The following is a 19,222-nucleotide window of genomic DNA, read 5'->3' as shown; positions in this document are numbered from 1 at the left end:
GTGGGTGGTTTGAGCTGACCTGTTGTTGGCTGTGAGGAGGATTCCATTGCAGGGGGTTGGACTAAATGACCCTAAGGGTCCCTGTGGCGGTCACACAGGGTCCCCGGACCTTTTACAGTTTATTGATCCCTGTGCCACCACAGCTCTACGCTGCCATCAACCAGGATTCCCCCCCCCCCCCCGGTAAATCACTGTCACAGTCAGGGTTTCAGTTGAACACAGAAATAAGTGTTTATTTTAAATGTCAACAAGATTAAGAATCTGAAGAAGTGTGCATGCACACAAAAGCTCATACCAAGAACAAACTTAGTTGGTCTCTAAGGTGCTACTGGAAGGATTTTTTTTATTTTATTTTGTTTTGAACAAGATTAAGGTATTAGTTACACTGGTACATGTTCATCCCTATCTCAGCCCTGTCTGAACCCTACTCTCACTACTCTACTTCTCCACAATTCCTCACAACCACCAACCAACTGCCCCAACCAACTCTCCACCAACTGCCTAACTCCCCCCTTCTATGCTGGGTTTCAAAGCCCCTAAGCTCCTCCTCCGGCTTTTCATTGGTCAGCCAATTAACCCTTTTCTCACTCCTGCACAGTCATATATTCCCCAGTAATGGGCAAACGCCACAGTCCCTTCCAACTCTATGAAATCTATGACACTGATAGGCAGCAGCTGTCCAGAATTTCAGGCAGGGTGTCTCAGGCCTCCATGGAGATGCCTTGAACTTTTTCTTATGCAGAGCATTTGCTCTGTCACTGGGCTTTAGCCCTTCCCCACAATTAAAAAAAAACAACCCTCCTTTTTTTCACCTGGCTTATGTTAAATCAGCTATAATAATCTAAGAATTGCCTTACTGGAACACAACCAAAGTCCACTGAATTTAGACATCCCCCCAAACAATGGCCAGCCAGATGACTTTAGGAAGCTCCCAAGCAGCACACAATGGTAGTAAGGATCCCTCTGCAGTGGCTGGTAATTGGTGATATTGTGCACCTGAATATATATTGGGCTACTGTTATCCCACTTTATAGCCCCGAGAGCCCTCTCAACGTGGCTTAGCAAAGAGTCTGAAAATTGTGCCCAGATCTAGTACAGGAACAGAAAATGCATGGTGCCTGCATGGAACCAGGGTCTCTCTGGTAGCCTTTTCTGATGTCATAACAGGCAGCAGCTACCACCAAAAAATTCTGGGGAACTGAAATGGAGGTCAGCCACTGAAAGTTGCTCAGCCCATGTTAGAAGCAGTTTTCTACGGCTGGAAGTTGGCAGTTGCCAGGCAACAGCTCCAAGTAAGGATCTCTGAGGAAGTAAAGAAGCTCATTCAGCTGTCATGGCTATCCTTTGTCCATTTGGCCATGACAACAAAAGCCTATGTTCTAATGGTTTTAACATTTTTTTAAAAACGTGTGTATATATATGTACACACACACACACACACACACACTGAGCCAGACCCTTGATCCGTCTAGCTTCGTATTAAATACACTAACCAGAAGCACCTCTCCAGGGTTTCAGGCAGGGGTCTCTCCCAGCCCTACCTGCAGATGCTGGGGATTGAACCTTCTGCACGCAAAGCAGATGCTGCGTCACTGAGCTACAGCCTTTTCTCACGGTCCACCATCTTAGGTTGTATTTACAGACAGTGGATCACATAATAAAACTTTTCTGGACTATGGGTGGTTTTTTTGGGGGGGGGGTGTAGATGAGTCTTGTGGCTAAACAGTTCACCATTGGAAAAAATCTTACTGCACACACTGTACTGCAAAATGGTTATAGACAGTGCTGTTTTTCTAGGAAAAAGAGGTGCCTGAATTCTCCATGAATACCTCCCTTATTCTCTTATAATGGCAGTGGCGCCCACCTGAGAGGTGCCGGAACTGAGTTCCAGTGAGTTCCTTCTAGAAAAAAGCCCTGGTTAACGAGGATGTTGTTCACTATATGGTGTTATCTATATAAAGGTTTTTATGAACAATGTCAGTCTTGAGTTTGGCTGCAGGAAAAAAGGTCGTTAACATGAAGTGAGTTTGGGTGTTTTACTGTTGGGATGAGGAAAATTATGTTGGCTTGTGTTTTTCTCTATTTGTGTTAGCTGCCAGGAAATTGAGAGCCAGATTTGTTGCTTGTTTGTTTATGGCTTATAAACTAATAAAATGGTGGTTATTAGTAGTACATATAGAAAAATAGAATATTAGGGAATATGCTGGCTACAGTGCTTCCCCCCCCCCACCCCCCGATACTGCTTTTGTAATGAAATCCGTAAATGAATTATGCTTTGTGTACCCCTTCCTTCTTTCCCAAACCTTTCCTGATTCATTGCACAGGTTCAGCATGGGGAGCAAATTTATTTACACTACTACTTTTTCAGGCTGGTTAGATTTTTAAAATGAGGTGTATTCGGATTTTAAGAAGTAAGTAATTATCTTCTCTAGCTTCTGAAGTAGTATTTTACTCCGAAACAATTTTTCATCAGTGGCACTCGAGCCTGTTCTCCTTGTTCAGTCATGTGAGGTGTTTTCTTTCTCTTTTTCTTGTTTTGCTGAACCTTCTCTCAATTTGTATGCATTTTTTTTAAAAAAGTATCCTGCCCAATCATAACAAGATGATTAGTTTTAGTAGTTTTACAGTGCCTTGGTGTGAAACAAGTCAGGTAACCACTTTATTAGAACCCCCCAAGTCAGCTTAGATCTCCTCAACTCACAACTTACCATGTCAGCTCGATTGTGAGAAATAGTCTCCGGAATCTAAACATTTGAAGCAACTGTCTAACATCTAAGCCACTTCACCTCTCCTTTCAAAACAAAGCCCGGACCAAAAACAAAAATCCTCTCAAACCAATCAGTATAATGGGATCACATTTTTATTTGTAAGTGGAAAGATAATGCAGCATTTATTAAATTACTTTCCTGGTTTGGACTTGTGGTATTAATTAGATTTGTTTTTGTCGAGTGTTTCGATTATGAAAGGGAAGCTGCCTTCCAGTTCTCTTTAATCAGAGTTCCTGCCAGCTGACCCGGTTACCTGTACCAGCACCCCACGTCTGCCTCCACACATCTGTTCTTTGACCCGTTTCCCCCTTGTTGAATTTTTGGCTCTCATTCTTGCCCTCTTACTACTTGAAGAAATAATTGAACATTCTTCCCCCACCCCTCCTAAACACACACACCCCTTCAATGGGTGAGCTCTCCCTGGTTTGGTTAACGAATGGCTCACTTGTTTCAGGCTTCCCCAGCAAGATGAGCTCCTCGGCAACTGGCTATACTGACTGGGGCTGATGGGAGTTGGAGTCTATCCACATCTGGATGGCCACAGGGCAGTGTGGTGTGGATACGGAATGCAGAGCTTCTGTTAAAGCTTATGCATTGTTACAGGTTGAACCTATGCAGTCAGAAATAAGCACTCCTGAATTGGAAACTATGCATAGGATGGGAACAGATATGCATCTGAATATATATTTATTGGGCTACTGTTATCCCACTGGGAGACCTCTCAACGCGGCTTACCAGAGTCTGAAAATTGTACTCAAATCTAATACAGGAGCAGAAAACGCCTGGCGTTTGTATGGAACCAGGGTGTCTCAGGCAGCTTTTCCTGGTGTCATAACAGGCAGCAGCTACTACCAGAAACTTCTAAGGCACTTGTGAAAGGTGCCTTGGGATCATGGTTTTTAAAAGGACGCTAAAAATTGTGAAAACAATCTGGTGTGCAAAGCAGACTCAGATGTTTATTTTAATGTGGTTATTTCACTGTAAGTTTTTCAACTGGCAGCAAACAGCTCTCCGGTTCCATTCACATGAAATAATATCATTTGCTTGGCTAAGAGGATGTAAACTGATGCTGCTTTGCCTCTGCAGTCACTAATCTCTTATATTCAGGTTGCAATAGCAGATTGATGGGGGATTTGCTGCCTGCATGGAAAAGGCCCAGGTAGGCAGCAAAACAACAATAGGCAGGTGGGTAGATAGGAGCACACTTTTCTAATTAGTGTGGTGCTTGGCAGTGTGAGGTAAAGGGGGTGCAGTTATAAAAACATCCCATATGTCAAAGAGAAGATAGGGAAATGATTAACTGCCACTGGGCTGTCTAAATTCGAGCTCATGAGTAGAAACACACTACCTTTTAACTTCTGTTAGCATGAGGTGTAAACGACTCCAGATCTGTGTTAAACATAGTTAGATTAGTATTATTTGAGGGAGAGATTTTCTAGGGAAGTGCTCCACAAAGAGAAACTGATTGCTGGTCTTACGTTTTCTGTTAATTGTTATCTATTTAAATAAGAGTTTATCTTAAAGAACACTGATTAACATGTATTTTTGAAAAACAGTATACAATTTCATGCAAATTATGATGCTGTTCCCCTTTTTAAGAGCAAGTTTATGAGCGTCATCTGGGTGAAATAAGAAATCTTCCTCTTTTCCCTTTCTTATTGGAGTTGGAGCCCTTTGGCATATAGAGAGCGCCAGTGTGTTGTGGTTGTTTGTTGACTGACTTGTTACACTTATACCCCATCCTTCCCTTTAAGCAGCTCAGGGCAATGTCCGCAGTCCTGCCCCACCCTGCTTCTCGTCTGGGAGGATTGTTCACAGTTTTGCTTGTAAGACATACACCAGAGTCCATGTTTATTTAATAAAATATTTATTGTAATTATATATCATGCACATTAGGCTTTTGGAATAGCTGAATAGGAATGGAAATCTGCAGCTGGTCTCCGTCAATAGTTCTGGTTATTGGTATTCACTGGACTCTTTAAGTCTTGATCAGTTTTCTTTGATGTCTTCTTTTAAGCCATCTTACAAAACTTATCTATAAATTAAATGCTTTCTCTTCCTTCCTAAACAGGTCACCATGAAAACCAAACAGATTAAAGATTCAGTTACGTGCGCTCCTGGTAAGTTTCTAGGGCTTCTGTTATTTGTTGCTTGATGCTTAGAGCATAATTAATCTGTGTTAAGTGAGGTTGGAGTACATTCAAGCTTAAAAACATTAGTGCCTTGCTGAATCAGATCGTAGTTCAGTATTCTTTCCAGCAACCAGCAGCAACTAGGTGAACCTCCACAAATTTGCCTTTCCTCACTGCCCGCTTTCTGCCCCACCCCTATTTTGGCCAGTTCCTGGGTCAGATCTCCCCTGACCAAACTTTTTTTAGAGGATAGGAACTCCTGCTCCAGCTATAACATTGCCACCATGCAGGGTCTCAGCTTGCCCCACCAGACTCATGGTACTGGGAAATGGCAATGCATTCTCTTCCCATCCCTTATCTCTGCAATGACCTGGGAGTTGAGTGTTCAACTCAAGCCATAATGTTATGAGTGATATATCTGCAGAATGAAATCTCGCAAGAAACTTAACTGTACTGGCTGCCTCTTCTATAAAATGATCCAGGCAGAAAGGGACTTGTATATATGCCCTTATGAAGTGGATAATATGAGGCTCTACCCTTCAGTGGTTAGCAGTGCAAAGGACTCAGACTAACTAAGGGTACCATTAGTAGGGGCAATGCAGTTTGTTCATTTTAAACCAGTGTGGAAATTGTGCAGTAGCAGGTGCATGTTAACAAAGGAACCAGAAAACAATGCCAGATGTTTTAGCATCATACCTAATTGATACTATTTCTGGATTGCTTAATTCAGGTGTGCCTACCATGGAAACAAAGGAGGAAGTAAAAACAGAAGCCCAAATTCATTATTTTTATGAACTCTTGGTTTTTTAATAGATGTATGAGATTTTTTTCAAGGCTTGACTCAACAATTACTTACTGGGGGGTAACAGTTGCAGAATAAGAATACTATAGGGTCAGTTTCCCTTTCCCTGGCTTAAATCATGCTGAAAACGATGCTGTTTCCAACAGGTATCGTTAGGCTGTCAGAGCTGAAAATGTTGGCCCAAAACTCCAAATCCAACAAGGCTAGTGTTAACTTGTCAGATCATATAATCACTCAGCGGGAAAAAGAGGAGGAAGACCTGGAGGAGGACGTGTCAAAGTACAGTTGTGACCCAGAACCAATAGATATGGCACCAGCAGATCAACAAGAGACTGCGTTGACTGAAGCCAGACACCGCAGGAGGAAAACAATACCAAAGGGCCCTGAAGTGACACTCCCAGTGATGAAAGAGGCAGCAGAGGACAAATGTAGGGGGAAGCGCCAGAAGGACTTTGACACTGCAGAGCAAGAGGAATATAGCGACGAGGAGGCGAGGAAAAGAGAGAGATGCCGCAGTTCTGAAGACTTGTGGACTCAGAATCAACAGAAGCTTTTGGAGCTGGCCTTACAGCAGTATCCAAAGGGAACAGCAGAACGCTGGGATAAGATTGCCAAATGTGTTCCAGGGAAAACTAAGGTGAGGTCATGCTCGTGTAGGGTTAAAGCACTCTGCCATTGGGTGTGGTGTGGTTCACTAGCTAAAAGCTGAAGCCACCTCCTTGATTCTGCCAAAAGTTGCTGAGGATGAGGTGTGGCATATGGCTAAATGCTGTAGCTGCTAACATGCAGCTCCTTTCAAGGCAGGGCTATTGGAGGTTTGGACTGGTTCTGTACTGGTAAAACAGTGAAGTTAACATAGTGAGGCCCAATATTAGTTTCTGGCATTTTGCTTTTTATTAGGAATTCATTACTTTTATTGTTTTTCAAAACAGTTGCTGCTTTTACGAAGTCCTGTTGGTCCATTAGAAACATTTCAGAACCACTAACGTGATTTTTATTTTATTAGGGTTATGCAAAATGCCACATGAAAGTGAGCAAGGTTGTTTCTTTTAGATAGAAATATAACTTTTTGCATAGTTTTTTGACAGCCCACAGAAAGGCAGCAAAAACATTGGTGTGAATGTGTTGGTTGCTGTCAATAGTGGACTTGAAATCTCTGCAAGCAAGGACCTGGGATCACTCTGTATGGCAACTTGTTCATGCATTTTCCCCATGGAATTGTCTTACCCTGCACACATTTACATTGAGAAATTCCATAACGCAAACTATTTAGGATATTTCCCCCATTGTCAGTTTTCCATAAAATGCCCCTTTAAATTGCTAGCATACTTTTACTTTTTCATTTAACAAAAGTGAAATATCCTTTAATCTCTCAAATGCTAAAACTTATCATTTCTGCTTCTCTACCTGCAGGACGAATGTGTGACTCGATACAAGTTGCTGGTTGAACTCATACAAAAGAAAAAAATGGCAAAGAGCTGAATGAACATTCTCAAGAACTTTGCTTACCCAAAATGGAGATATTTTAAACAATATATGCAGTAACTTGTATTTTTGTACCTCAGTATGTCATGTGCCTTAGTAAAAAATAAATCAATACATTTTTTGCCTTCCTTTAAGTATGCAAGAACCGATTACTTAAACCTATTAGTAAAACATGGCCTAAAAACACCCTAAAATCTGTAGCCCAGAATCTCTACAGGGGGGGATGATGAACATGGTACCCTCAAGCTGTTGTGGGACTGCAAGCCACAATAGTTGTTTGGCGAGAGCTGTGGTTCAGCAATATCTAGAGGGTGCCAGGTTGGGGGGTTAATAGAACATATAGTGAATATTGCCATTTTTAGAGAGTGCTGCATGGGCTCCTACCAGATACAGCAAATCAGGTGAAGCTGGAACTTCAGATGCCGACTTTAAAACATGACTTCTCATTCACACACATTAGAATGTGTGTTATACAATCCAATGACAAGCACATCATTAAAAAAAAACTGCAGTTGGAAAAAATAAGTTGGGTTATGTTTACAACCATAAACAATATTAAAATTTATTAACCAAAGCTTTGTACATATCTTTATATAAACTTGCAATTTTACATCTAGCAAAACAGCAACAATTTGTACAAATTGTTACAGAATATTAACGAGTGGTTTAAGCAAATTAAACCACACTGATTTACTTTAGTAAATTATCTACAAAAGTGATTTGTGACTTTTTAAAAAAATTCCCATGAACATATAAAAATAAATTATTCTTTCATTTTCAATTAAATCTACCAATTAGAAATATTACAAATCAAAATATCCACCTTATGAATTTTCCACAATACAAAAAACTGTCACAAAACCTTATTTACAGAAATGAGGTAAGAACTGTGCAATGTTTAACCAAACGATATTGCAGAAACAATAGGTTCATCCAATTAAGTACACAGTGTAGGTCTAAAGTATACTTGAGTATTTTCCACTAATAACTCACACAAACTCAGATTAGTGGCCATTAAATCCCAACTTGTCTATGTTCTGCTATACTGCATAGTCATACCATGAAAATCAACTATCAAAGTGAAAATATTTTTTAAAAAAATTTCCACCCGTTTACACCATTTCCTCAGAAATGTGAAATCCCTTCCCCCCCTTCTTTTTTTTGGTAATTTATTAGTGGAAAGCAACCCAGGTAACGATTTGCCTGAGCTATCTACAGTGACAAACACTTCTCATAAAGGCAGATCAATGGGGACGGCTGCTGGTGCAAGGTTGAGCACAATGACGGCTTTCACAAAGACTTGTTTAGTGCATGCCCAGCTATACAAAGCCATTCCAACCCAATAGAGGTAAGCAACAGGCACTTGGGTTAATTCAAATATTACCAGAACATGAGTTGCCCTCTCATCTGGTAAGATTTATCATCTTTGAACTGATCTGGTTTTTTCCAGCAACCTTAAAAAAAATATCCAATTGAGCATTAGCCACCATTTGTCATTACTTGAGACTTTTTGCTTTAGCAAAACATCCATTAAAGTTAACTGGGGGTGGGAGTAAAAAGTTTAAAACCTGGTCCTTTACTGAGGGGACGGGGACTGGTACCTCTTTAAAAAAACACTGGTGTTTAGCTAAACAGTAACAACTTGCCATTGGCAGATACTGCAATTTGGCTTGCTTTCTTCAAACAAGTAATGGATCTGGAACAGGCAGGGACAGACAGTCTGTTCATTAGCACTCTGGTATGTTAAAAGGCTACTAGTTCAGCAGCAGAAGTCAAACAAATGGCCCAAACTGACAACTCTAATATGCAAAAATACTTTAAAAGTTCCATGAAATCCGAAGAAAACAGTTAAGGTTCAGTGCAACAAAAAGCAACAAGGTCAAAGCCTTACAATAAATGTCTTCAGGTAGATTCGCTTTTCCAGTGTGCAGTTAGCTCCTTGTTGCATTGAGTCATACCTGCAGAGAGTCTGCAACTTGCAAACTGATGAAGTGCTCTCACAGCAGGACACATAATTCTCATGTTTTTATTTCTCCAAATGTCAATTCTTTTCCGGTGCAACTGGTCCACTTTTATCATTGAGTCTCTGGAGACGAAATCAACATGTCATGCCAGCTTACAATTGTGTCATATTATCAGGTTTAAAAAATACTCTAAAACAAAATGGTAATGCATCAAAAGAGTTACATATGGTAAAACTTCCTAAGGTTGAGAAGCAACATAAAACGAAAACTTTTGACATAAAAGGATGACATTTGGTCTCCAGCCTGCACTCCCCTCACTAAGGGGGGGGGGAGCGAACCACCACCTTAAAAGCCTTTCATAAGCTGCTTCTGGATTCAACCAGTTTGTTTTCTCCACAGTACACAAAATTTGAATTAATAACTACAGGATTTTTAGGAAACAAAGCACACATTTCATTATGAAATAATGAATGCAGATGTATTCACTGTTCATTTACTTCTACTGTTCCAACTGAGAAGCAGCACCTTTACAGATAGTTAGGGTTTGGTATGTGAGGAAATAAGAAAAATAATAATACTAAAAATGGCCTTTCCTATTCGTTTCTGTCACTAAATATCACATTCAATGAGTTTTGGGTAATATACAAATAATTGATCAGGTAATTGCTGAATGGTTACTAACTTTAAAATTGGTTGCTAGCCCTATTTAAAAGCAGTGGTTAATTGCTAAGACAGGAAGGTAATGTTATTGAGCCAAGTCCTATTAAAGGAACAGCATACACAGTTTTCCCAAAAAAATAAATTTAACAGTGAAATTTAGAAAGCTAGACAACAGTAATGGGCAATGCCAATGCAGAAAGATGGTTCTTTCCTCTCTTGTGCTAATGTTGCAGCGCTACAGTTCACTATTCTGTGGGTCTTTCAGTAATTTATTGAAAAGTATTTTAACTAGATGTTGCTAAAAGCGCAAAAAATACCCCCACAGGTGGTACAGAGCAACAACTAGCAGCATGTGGTCAAAACAGCAATGGCATACACTGAAGTACAACTGTAGCAGCAAATGCCCTTGCTGTCCCCTGGAAAAGTAAAAGAGCTGCTGATTATCCTGCAACATTATCCTAGTGAGGGGTGAGCTTGAAGGCTTTACCAGGCAGGGACCGGAGGGGTTCTTAGTCTAAGGACTGGTTGTCAAAGTAGATGTGACAGTTCAAGCCACTCATTTCAGTCATACACTTGTAGCTGGACAGGATTTCCTCTCTCCATTTAATCTTAAATATAAACATTTCCCTTGGTGTTGGTATTTTAAACTTTCACCTAGTTAAGACCTTCTCCTGCACTTGAATTCGCTTATATGAGCAGTACACATACATACTTACAGTTACTTTTTGAGCTGTATTATCCCCATGAATGGTAAGGAATGGGTTACTTGTAGCTGTATGAAGTGGAGATGCCTGATTGCCTGCCAGCAAGTTATTGATGGGAATCTGTGTTGCTCCAGAAATCTGCAATTGTTGTACTTCAGGCTGGTGGTGTTGCTGCTGAACTAGTTGATACAGAAGAGCCTGGTGCTGTTCCTCAAGTACAACGGAGAAGGACAGTTTTAGTCATTTTATGGGTGAATACGTTTCTTCTTGCAGTCAGAAAAATGAGTAGTCAAAACTGGTGAAAACTAAACTTGTGAGTGAATTAACTCCTCCCTTATCCAGGATTTACAAACACTTTTCTGTAGTTTAGATTTAAAATGACTGTAGTTGACTTTTCCACAGCTTCAAGTCAGAAGAGCCGCCAGAACTAATGTTTTGCCACAATTAATAGCAGAGCTTCGATACAGGGAAGTTCAGTTCACATCCCTGCTTAAATATGAAGCACACTGGCAGGCATTGAATAAATGTATTGCAAGAACCAAAACACAACTTTGAGCAGACAAGTGGGATGCAGAAACAAAGACATGGACCAGGAAAAGCAGAGAGTCATGCTGTGACTACAAATCTCGGGGAGAGAAAACTTTAATGGGTAGCGCAACAGAGATCTCTGAAAGCCCCTGTCGTCTTCCTGACCAAGCCAATCTGAGAACCCAGTATACATTTTCTTCCTCCTTTTCAGTGGAGTAGACTTTGGATGTACAAAGCAAAAGCAAAAACACTTGTGTCAAAAGCTAAATGAAAAAACTTCTTTTGGAGAACTAACAGGCGCCAGGATCTAGTAAGCACCTTTCTAAAGAGCTATAAGATAAAACATTACTTGTGTATCTGTCTTCAGTTGATAATTGGATTGTGAATGTAAATGATTGATTAGCTTCAGGGTGCTTATAGTCTACCCCCACATCCTGGTACCCTGTTCAAAAATGTATGCATGTGAAAGAGAACACTATGTGCCTGCAAGTTTATATGTCTACAAATCTCTCAGGAATATCTTTGCCACTTATTTTGTATCAATGCCATAAACATCTTTCAAGCTGAAGAGAAATCCTTCCAGGCTGATGCAGAATGTTATGGTTGCTTCCTAGTGAGAGTTAAGGTTGCCAAATCACAGCCCAGGGCAGCATGCATGTTGTAACAGTTCTGCAGTAGCAAAAGATGTTGAGGAGACCATCTCCTCTTCCAATCTGATGCCCACTCCACTTCCTGTGGAGCAAAGTGAGCCCTCTTTTCTCCAATAAATGGGAAATAGTTAGTGACAGGTTGGATGGAATGGGACAGGCAAAGCCATGGGTCTTTGCTCTTGCAGAGTTATGGGAGGCATGCATGGCTTATGTGGTGAGTTGTTGGAATTACATCTGTTCCAACATCTACATCTGTACAATTCAAGGTATGGTTGGCCCTTGGCAAAGAGGGGGCAATTTTGTGATATGGTTGGATGGTGCCTTGCACGCCTCCTTCCAGCAACTCCTGCAGCCAAGCTGGTGCCAAATGTATTGCTCTGCTATCCTTTGGACTACATCAGTGAAGCTGAGGGGGGTCTTGTCATCTCAGGACCTACACACACACACACTGCCCAGGCCTGCACCCGGGGAGGTCACTTCAATTGAAGTTTGACTTCAATTTAGGTGTTGTTGTTGTTGTTTTACAAAAGTCCTTTTGATGATACCTCAGGCACCAAAATACATCTGGCCATCCACTTCTTCTCATCCAAGCTTCTGAACTGCTTAAAGCTCAAGCAGCCTTTTGTGCTTCTCTTTAGAGAAACTTTTAAAACCAGTTCTATAATTTTTCCTGGGTCCCTCTCTGTGAGCACCTTTTTGAAGCTTGTGACAAGATTTAGAACAAGACCCAAACTAGCTACATAAACCTCAACACTTGCCCCCGAACTCTGGAAATAAAAAGGATGATTAAAAAAAGACTCACTGGTGTGAATTGTTGAGTATTCAGTAACTGCTGAAATTGCTGGTGCTGTTGATGTAGCAGGAGTTGTCTCTGTTGCTCCGGAAGAAACCCAAGTCCAGAAGCACTGCAAATTACCAACAAACTCTTAACTGGAAATGCATTTATCTGGTGAATTAGCTCCTTGATCATTTTTATGGCACTCTTACAGCAAAGTTTAAAAAAAAATCTAAAACATTAAATATATGCAGATTAACATGCATGTGCCTAGATGCATTTGATTATACATCCCACTAAAATTATTTTAAAACTTTGATGTATCTTAACTTAGGAAAAGCAAAACTGGCGTTCTTGTCATTTCAGATTACATTTACAGATCCAAGTATAAATGCAGCCAAACAAGGGAAGTACTTAATCCCCCCTGAATTCTGAAGACAAATTAACTGTTGTTGTTTCCCCTCCCCCATACTTGCAAAACCAAATGCAGGACTGAGGACTGTTAATCTCACCCACATTTTGCATGCACAAAAACCCAGAGGTGGGAGGGAAGGATGACTTCCTAGTGCTTACTTGCAAGTTTGAAAAAGTACACGCACTCATCCTGCACTTTCAAGAAAAAAGAACACTGAATGATGTTAAAAATGGGCAACACAGTCCATCAATGAACTTGAAGCATAGCTGGCAATCCTGCTATGTCTCTGCCTACTGGTAGCACCTTGATAGTGCAGTAGAGGCATCCTTGGCCCCACAAGTGCCTCTACTGCACTATCAAGGTGCTACCAGTAGGCAGAGAGATAGCAGGATTGCCAGCTATGAGAAGTGCAGCTGATGAAACCAGGGCAGAGCACAAGGCTGAGCTGTGGTGGAGGCCCTGGCTTTGTGCTGGCTGCCAGCAGTGCTTGCTCTGGAAAGGAGAACCCAAAACGTGGATTCACCCATTTCTCCAACATCACCTAGTAAGAAACCAGCACTGCTCCCAGGTCTCAACAACATGGCCTTCTGGGACCGAGAAGGCCAAGAGAGTGGCTGCTTAGTCAAAAGTGCTCCCTCCATCGCCAATGCAAGACAGATACTTATGGAAAGGGGCTGCCTTTAAAGCCACAGGCTAAAGAAAAAGACAGCAAGGGCACAGAAAGGTACAGTGAAGAAAAATAAATATGCCAACGCAAAACACAGGATAAATGAAGTTAGCCAATACACTGAGATAGATGTTAACCAGAGTGTTACTGTTGTAGCAGTCAAAAAGGAACTGAGCGGGAACATGGGAGCAGAATACTTAGAGCATGTGCAGTGACAGTAGGGGAAAGCAGTCTGCCAAAATGCAAGCCTAGCTCTAGATTTTTCCAAAACAATGTCAGTCCAGGTGTAAAACCCAGGTGACTGAACAGAGGACAAGAAGCACAATCAGCAGAACTGTGTCCCTTGTGGCTAGCCTTTTCAACAGACTGATTAACTAAGGAACATGGCAACTTTAGAGCATGTCATGGAAATGGAATAGCTGCATCACAAATCCAGTTGACCAGTCAACTCATGCAGTATAACCCCCCAAGCTAAGATGGAGGGAGCCTATTGTGGCAGTGCAGACAGTTAAGAGGAGAACTTGGGAGAAAGCATCTAAACTGTGAAGTGACTGTTCAAAAAACAAAACAAACAAGAACATACACAGATGAACACACACTCAATGCTCAAAACAAAATCATAGAAATTAATCCTATGTTTTAGGAGTCAGCTGCTGCAAGAGAGAATGACTGCTTAAGTTTCCTATTCACATGCAAAAGGAAATTCGGACACAGTAAGCATTTCACTATTTTTAAGCTCTTCCTGCAGTACCTTCAAGAAAAAGCAGTTATTTTAGACAGACTTAAAAAAGGGGGGGGGGAATAGCAAATATGAGCCAAAAACACAAACAAGAGCAAAGGCTTACCTGCTACTCAGTGTAGTTGGCAGAGGATGTGCTGTGTTTGGTGGCATGGTTGCGTGAGCGAGAGGAGAAGGGTTCTGCGATATTGTGGCAGGAGTCTGAATTACCCCATTTAAAGCCCCAACAATTCCATTGATTGCCAGCTGGTTACCTGGCAGAGCTCCAATTATTCCACCAACAGCAGAGGCAGGAATGGTGGATGTTACAGTTTGCATTCCGCCGGCAAGTGCCCCCACTGTCACGCCATTGACCTGTTGAACTCCTGCGACTCCGGTGCCTTGCTGAGCTGGACTTTGCCCAGCAGGTGGGGGAGTGGAAAGAGCAGAGGAGCTACTGGTGCTTTGTCCACTGGAGTTGATCTCCTAGTGAAAACACAAAGGCTCAGCTGCATCAAACTTCACACAAAAGCAAATAATCGAGATGCACTATTAACCTAGCAGAAGTCTTAGAATGCATGGAAAAGAAAACAAACAGTACCTGATTTAATACGGGAAGGGAATTGTCAGGTAGAAAGGTGCTTCCCAGATGAGGGCTCTTGCTGCTGTTCAAAGAATCAGTGCTGGCAGCTAAAAGCAACAAACAAGTTACAAACAAACAAACAAGAGAGTGTGAGAGAATCTCTGTTTCTGCACCCAAAAGGCATAAAACCTAATTCAACGTGGAACACTTAAATAAAAGTGAATTAATGTTATATTAAATATATGGACTAACAGTGATCTACTTCTGCTTTTTTTCTGTTCAATATGAATCCACAGCCAGCAGAAGTACTTAAATTAATCGCTAAGTTTCACCTGGCCAACATATAGTCTCTTTAAAATGTTTTCAGAAATTACTGATTTTACGGGTCAAAATACAGAATAAAAACAGTAGAAACATTCAATTTACTTCCTTCTCATATAGATAATAGGCAATGGTAAGAGGCCAAAAGCTTTCTGGAAGTTGTGACAGAGCTCTGCCTTAAAAATAAAAACAAAAACTACTTCTGTTGCCTTACCAGCCTGAGCTGAAAATGCATGTATTTGATGTGAAGGACTTGGATTGCAGGTTATTGTTGGGAAAGGAACTGAAAGCTGGGCATTTAGTAGCTGGAGGCGTTCCTTTTTCGCAGTCAGGTTTTTAATCTGTTCTTCTAAGCGTCGGTTCTCAACTTGAAGCTGGTGCAATGACTTCAGCATACCTAAAACTAAGCAAAATACGACCAATCAATCCAACTCCCTGAAAAATCCTAATTAAACGTGCTATTTGTTAACATAATAACTGCATATATTGTTCCGGCTTGGAATAATTTTTTTTTAAAAAAATATCTAAGTTGCCACTAGCAAATCAGTTACTAGAGAGTACTTCTCTAGTAACTTCTTTTAAAGATATGTCCTTATCAGATACACGGGCAGAGAGGTGAAAAATGCTTTAAATTCCCTTTGAAGTAAGGCATGGTGAGAACTACAGGGGTCAATTCATACACATCTGTTTATCCCCATCTCTGCTTAGTGTATATCCTCCAGGTAACTCAGTGCCCCTGTGAAACACGGCTGTGTGCATGCCTCTGCAGTCACATATTCTGGAAGCCCCAGGCACATAAGCTTCTTAATATGACACACATATTTCAGAGGACAAAGTCTGAATCCTGTACCCGGCTTAATGCACAATGAATTTTGTAAATCACTCTCATTTGTCCCTACCAATGGCCATAAACAAATGGCAGTGCACACACTTTCAGTTTACCGTGACTTTTCTAAAGGAAAGATTCCTTCCAGGAACATCCAGAAAAAGATACTCAGTTTGGGTTGTACAAAAGTTTTAAATGCTATTATGCTCTCACAGAACAGTTTTGTAGGGTTTTCCTTTTCATTATTTTTGGAGGGGAGGAGGGGGCTGATTTGTTGACTCATTGGCCAAAAAACCTGCAAATTTATGTAATCAATGAAAACTTTTACTCTGTTTTTATTGCTTTTAAATCAACAGACTCCAGCTGCTTTCAATGTCCCTCTAAAGAGCACCCAGCAGGGAACATGAGGAACCCTGCAGTCTCTGCCCTCTCCCTGCAGATAAAGCACATCCTCAGCCAAATACCATCTTCTAGACTCTCAAATTTGGATTTTGGGTGAATTTTGGGACTTTCGCATCAGCCCGCATGCAAGATAGTTTAGTGATTAAAACACAGTAAAAGCTACTTTTTAAATTGTAAATTGTATTTGTTCAACGTGACCTCTGGGCCTAATACAGACGCCAGTCTACTGGTACAGGCACATCTGGTCATTTCCCAAGGATTTAGCTTTTTTATCCCTCCTCTTCAAGAACATACAAAGGAACTCTCAGTGTGCCCAAATGAGATGCAATAAGACTTAGCTAAACCTGTCCTCCAGCTATCATGTTTAAAGGATTATCCCTGCATGAATTTCCTCACAATTAGCATTTTTGTCAGGGTACCATTCATAAAAAAAATACCAACTAGATGGCACTTCTCTCACTATCAACAACCAGGGACGCACGCTCAATTTTTTTTTTGTTAATTGTTTAAAAATATTAATTTTACCTTTTCAAATATTTAAATGCTTGGATTACAAATAGAATATCACTTCTCAAAAGAGACTCAGACAATAATTTAGATCACATATATAAATTGTTGTTGTTGTTGTTGTTATTTTAAAAAAATGTCCCCACATCTGCTGTAACCCACTAACCAGATCTCCCCCATTGTCAAGGTTCTGGAGCAAATTGTCATTGGCCAACATTTTAGGCAAGCATTTTTTGATTCCAAGAGGCGGAGAGGCTGCCAGAACCATGTTTAAACACATTGTTATGCTTTAGCAATGTTTATCACTGTTCAAACGTAATTAGTTCATACCCACCCACCATAAAACATTTCTCTGCTGGCTATTACATAAATGGGGCCATACATGGTTAACAATGTTCGGCGTTTGAAACAGGCAAGACAATATGAAGTACTTACTGTCACTAGGGGTGCCCTGTTCTAGCAAGAACTGTTGCCCTTCACTCCATTGCCTCTCCAGAAGTTGCTCTATAGTAACTGGTACTGGGGGCAAATGCTCCACACTGCTATTCCCTGGCTGATCATAACGAATCTGTAAATTACTTACAGGCGACCTGTAGGAAGATTATAAATTATATTTAAAAGGAAGAGGAGGGAGGAGAACCCCACATAAAAGACCCATCAACTTTCTTTAGCTGCTTCTTAACCCCTTGCAAATCAACATTCCTTAAGATCCCTGACTGGCTCCCATCGACAATGGTTTAAAATAAAATCCCAGCATGACAACAGTTCTTAGAACATTTCTGTTCAAAATACAAAGCTTCTCTTATTTGGATAATCTAATTTAACAGTGCACAGATGAATGCAAACTTTATCAGCTGAGGGAATGTTTTGCTGATATAATAAACTACAAGAGCTCTACAGAAGATATATATGTATATAAACAAGCAACACCTTTATACAATGCCAGTCAGTAAAATACATGTCAAATTCCTGAGGTCCTCCATAATTTATGAAATTTTGCACAAATAGTCTTGCGTGAGATTTTAGGAGGAAAACGACTGTGCCATTCAAATACTTATGGCTTATGTTTGGATCATCCAATATCCTTGGAATCTAGCCCAATGAATAGCTAAAGAAAAGAGGAATGTACCATGCTATTAATGTCTATTTAAAAGGCAAGGCTTCTGTATGATGTAGCATAGGATCTCTGTATAACTGAACCAAGCGATTAAGACGCTATCCTAAAAAAAAAACCCTTAAGTATAACAGCAATCAATATGACATAAAAGAAATTAAAGGCACATGTAGACAGTATAGCTAATTTAGGTCACAACAGGAAATCCTGATCAGCATGTAATGTGACAGACACTTTTACAATTTGGAAACTTTTGTTTCTTTTTTAAAAAAATTAACACACACAAACCGAGAGCACATTACAATTTCTTTGAAGACTGTGACCTCATTGAGTCTTTTTGAGTGCCAAGCATTTCCTGTGTCAGAGTCGAGAGATAACATTACAGCAGCTTCCTATCAAAATTATACTTCAGACATTTTAAAATTCATCTTAAAAATTAAAAATGTATGTAGACCTAAGATGCTGGTGAATTCAAATACTTCCTGTCCACTAAATTACAAGAATATTGCAATTTCCTTCTGACATTCACAGTTTTCAAGTATAGATTCTTGAACAGGACAGCACAAAGCATTTTCCCCAGCACTCTGCCTTAGCTGGAGTAGAGGCCACGTAAAAAGCTACCTACTATTTAAAATTTATATCAGTATCAGGGCTGCTTTGAATTTAATGGGTTTTGGATCCAACTCTTCCTATTGCCATATTGCATAATCTCTGTTGGTTTGACCAGGAACTCAATATTCAGCCTATTACCTCATGTAACTAATGAATCTATGCCCCTATTTCCAAGTAACAAAAATAGTTTCATCTCACATTTACTTAATCTAGTTTAAAGCACATAGAATTTAAGAGAATTGCTGAGAAACATGCAGGAGAACTAACACAGTAACAGAAAGCAAGACCACAAAAGTCTTGTTTTCTGGCGTGGTATATAGGATATACAGTGTTTTTTGTACTGAATAGATCACCAGCAACATCCTGCATTGGGAAATATTTTGCTTAAAATCAAAGCTGGTAATCAGAAGAAATAGGCAAAAAGGAAATGAACACAAAGTATGAACTATTTCATAAACAGCTAACATTCAGTTGGACTCTAGATCTTCTGCAGGATACAATCAATGAAATTACTCAAAAAGCAAGTAGCAAGTGACAAAGATCATATTTTAAAGTATCTTATAATTTTTTGTTCCACTTCATTTTTACA

The 19,222-nt window shown here is 40.3% G+C and overlaps 2 protein-coding genes across 11 annotated transcripts in view; one reads left to right on the top strand and one right to left on the bottom strand.

The window, feature by feature from the left end:
* Positions 1-7,318, top strand: part of DNAJC1 (DnaJ heat shock protein family (Hsp40) member C1) — a 126,929-nt gene extending 119,611 nt beyond the window's left edge. For both annotated transcript variants that reach the window (XM_033165892.1, XM_033165891.1), the window contains 3 exons: positions 4,840-4,888; positions 5,849-6,339; positions 7,116-7,318. In XM_033165892.1, coding sequence (XP_033021783.1) covers positions 4,840-4,888; positions 5,849-6,339; positions 7,116-7,184 — 609 coding nt within the window. In that variant the 3' untranslated portion in view covers positions 7,185-7,318. The remainder of the gene's footprint in view (positions 1-4,839; positions 4,889-5,848; positions 6,340-7,115) is intronic.
* Positions 7,319-7,713: 395 nt separating this feature from the next.
* Positions 7,714-19,222, bottom strand: part of MLLT10 (MLLT10 histone lysine methyltransferase DOT1L cofactor) — a 123,664-nt gene continuing 112,155 nt past the window's right edge. For 8 of the 9 annotated variants that reach the window (XM_033165881.1, XM_033165884.1, XM_033165886.1 and 5 more), the window contains 7 exons: positions 17,343-17,497; positions 15,387-15,575; positions 14,870-14,958; positions 14,396-14,754; positions 12,496-12,598; positions 10,528-10,725; positions 7,714-9,273 (listed from right to left, as the gene is read on the bottom strand). In XM_033165881.1, the coding sequence (XP_033021772.1) occupies positions 9,229-9,273; positions 10,528-10,725; positions 12,496-12,598; positions 14,396-14,754; positions 14,870-14,958; positions 15,387-15,575; positions 17,343-17,497 (1,138 nt within the window). In that variant the 3' untranslated portion in view covers positions 7,714-9,228. The remainder of the gene's footprint in view (positions 9,274-10,527; positions 10,726-12,495; positions 12,599-14,395; positions 14,755-14,869; positions 14,959-15,386; positions 15,576-17,342; positions 17,498-19,222) is intronic. The other variant, XM_033165882.1, reaches the window with a different exon arrangement.

The sequence above is a fragment of the Lacerta agilis genome, chromosome 12 (assembly GCF_009819535.1).
Source record: "Lacerta agilis isolate rLacAgi1 chromosome 12, rLacAgi1.pri, whole genome shotgun sequence".
Classification (NCBI taxonomy): domain Eukaryota; kingdom Metazoa; phylum Chordata; class Lepidosauria; order Squamata; family Lacertidae; genus Lacerta; species Lacerta agilis.
The sequence above is the reverse complement of the archived record's forward strand: the minus strand, read 5'-3'. Positions and strand labels throughout refer to the sequence as shown.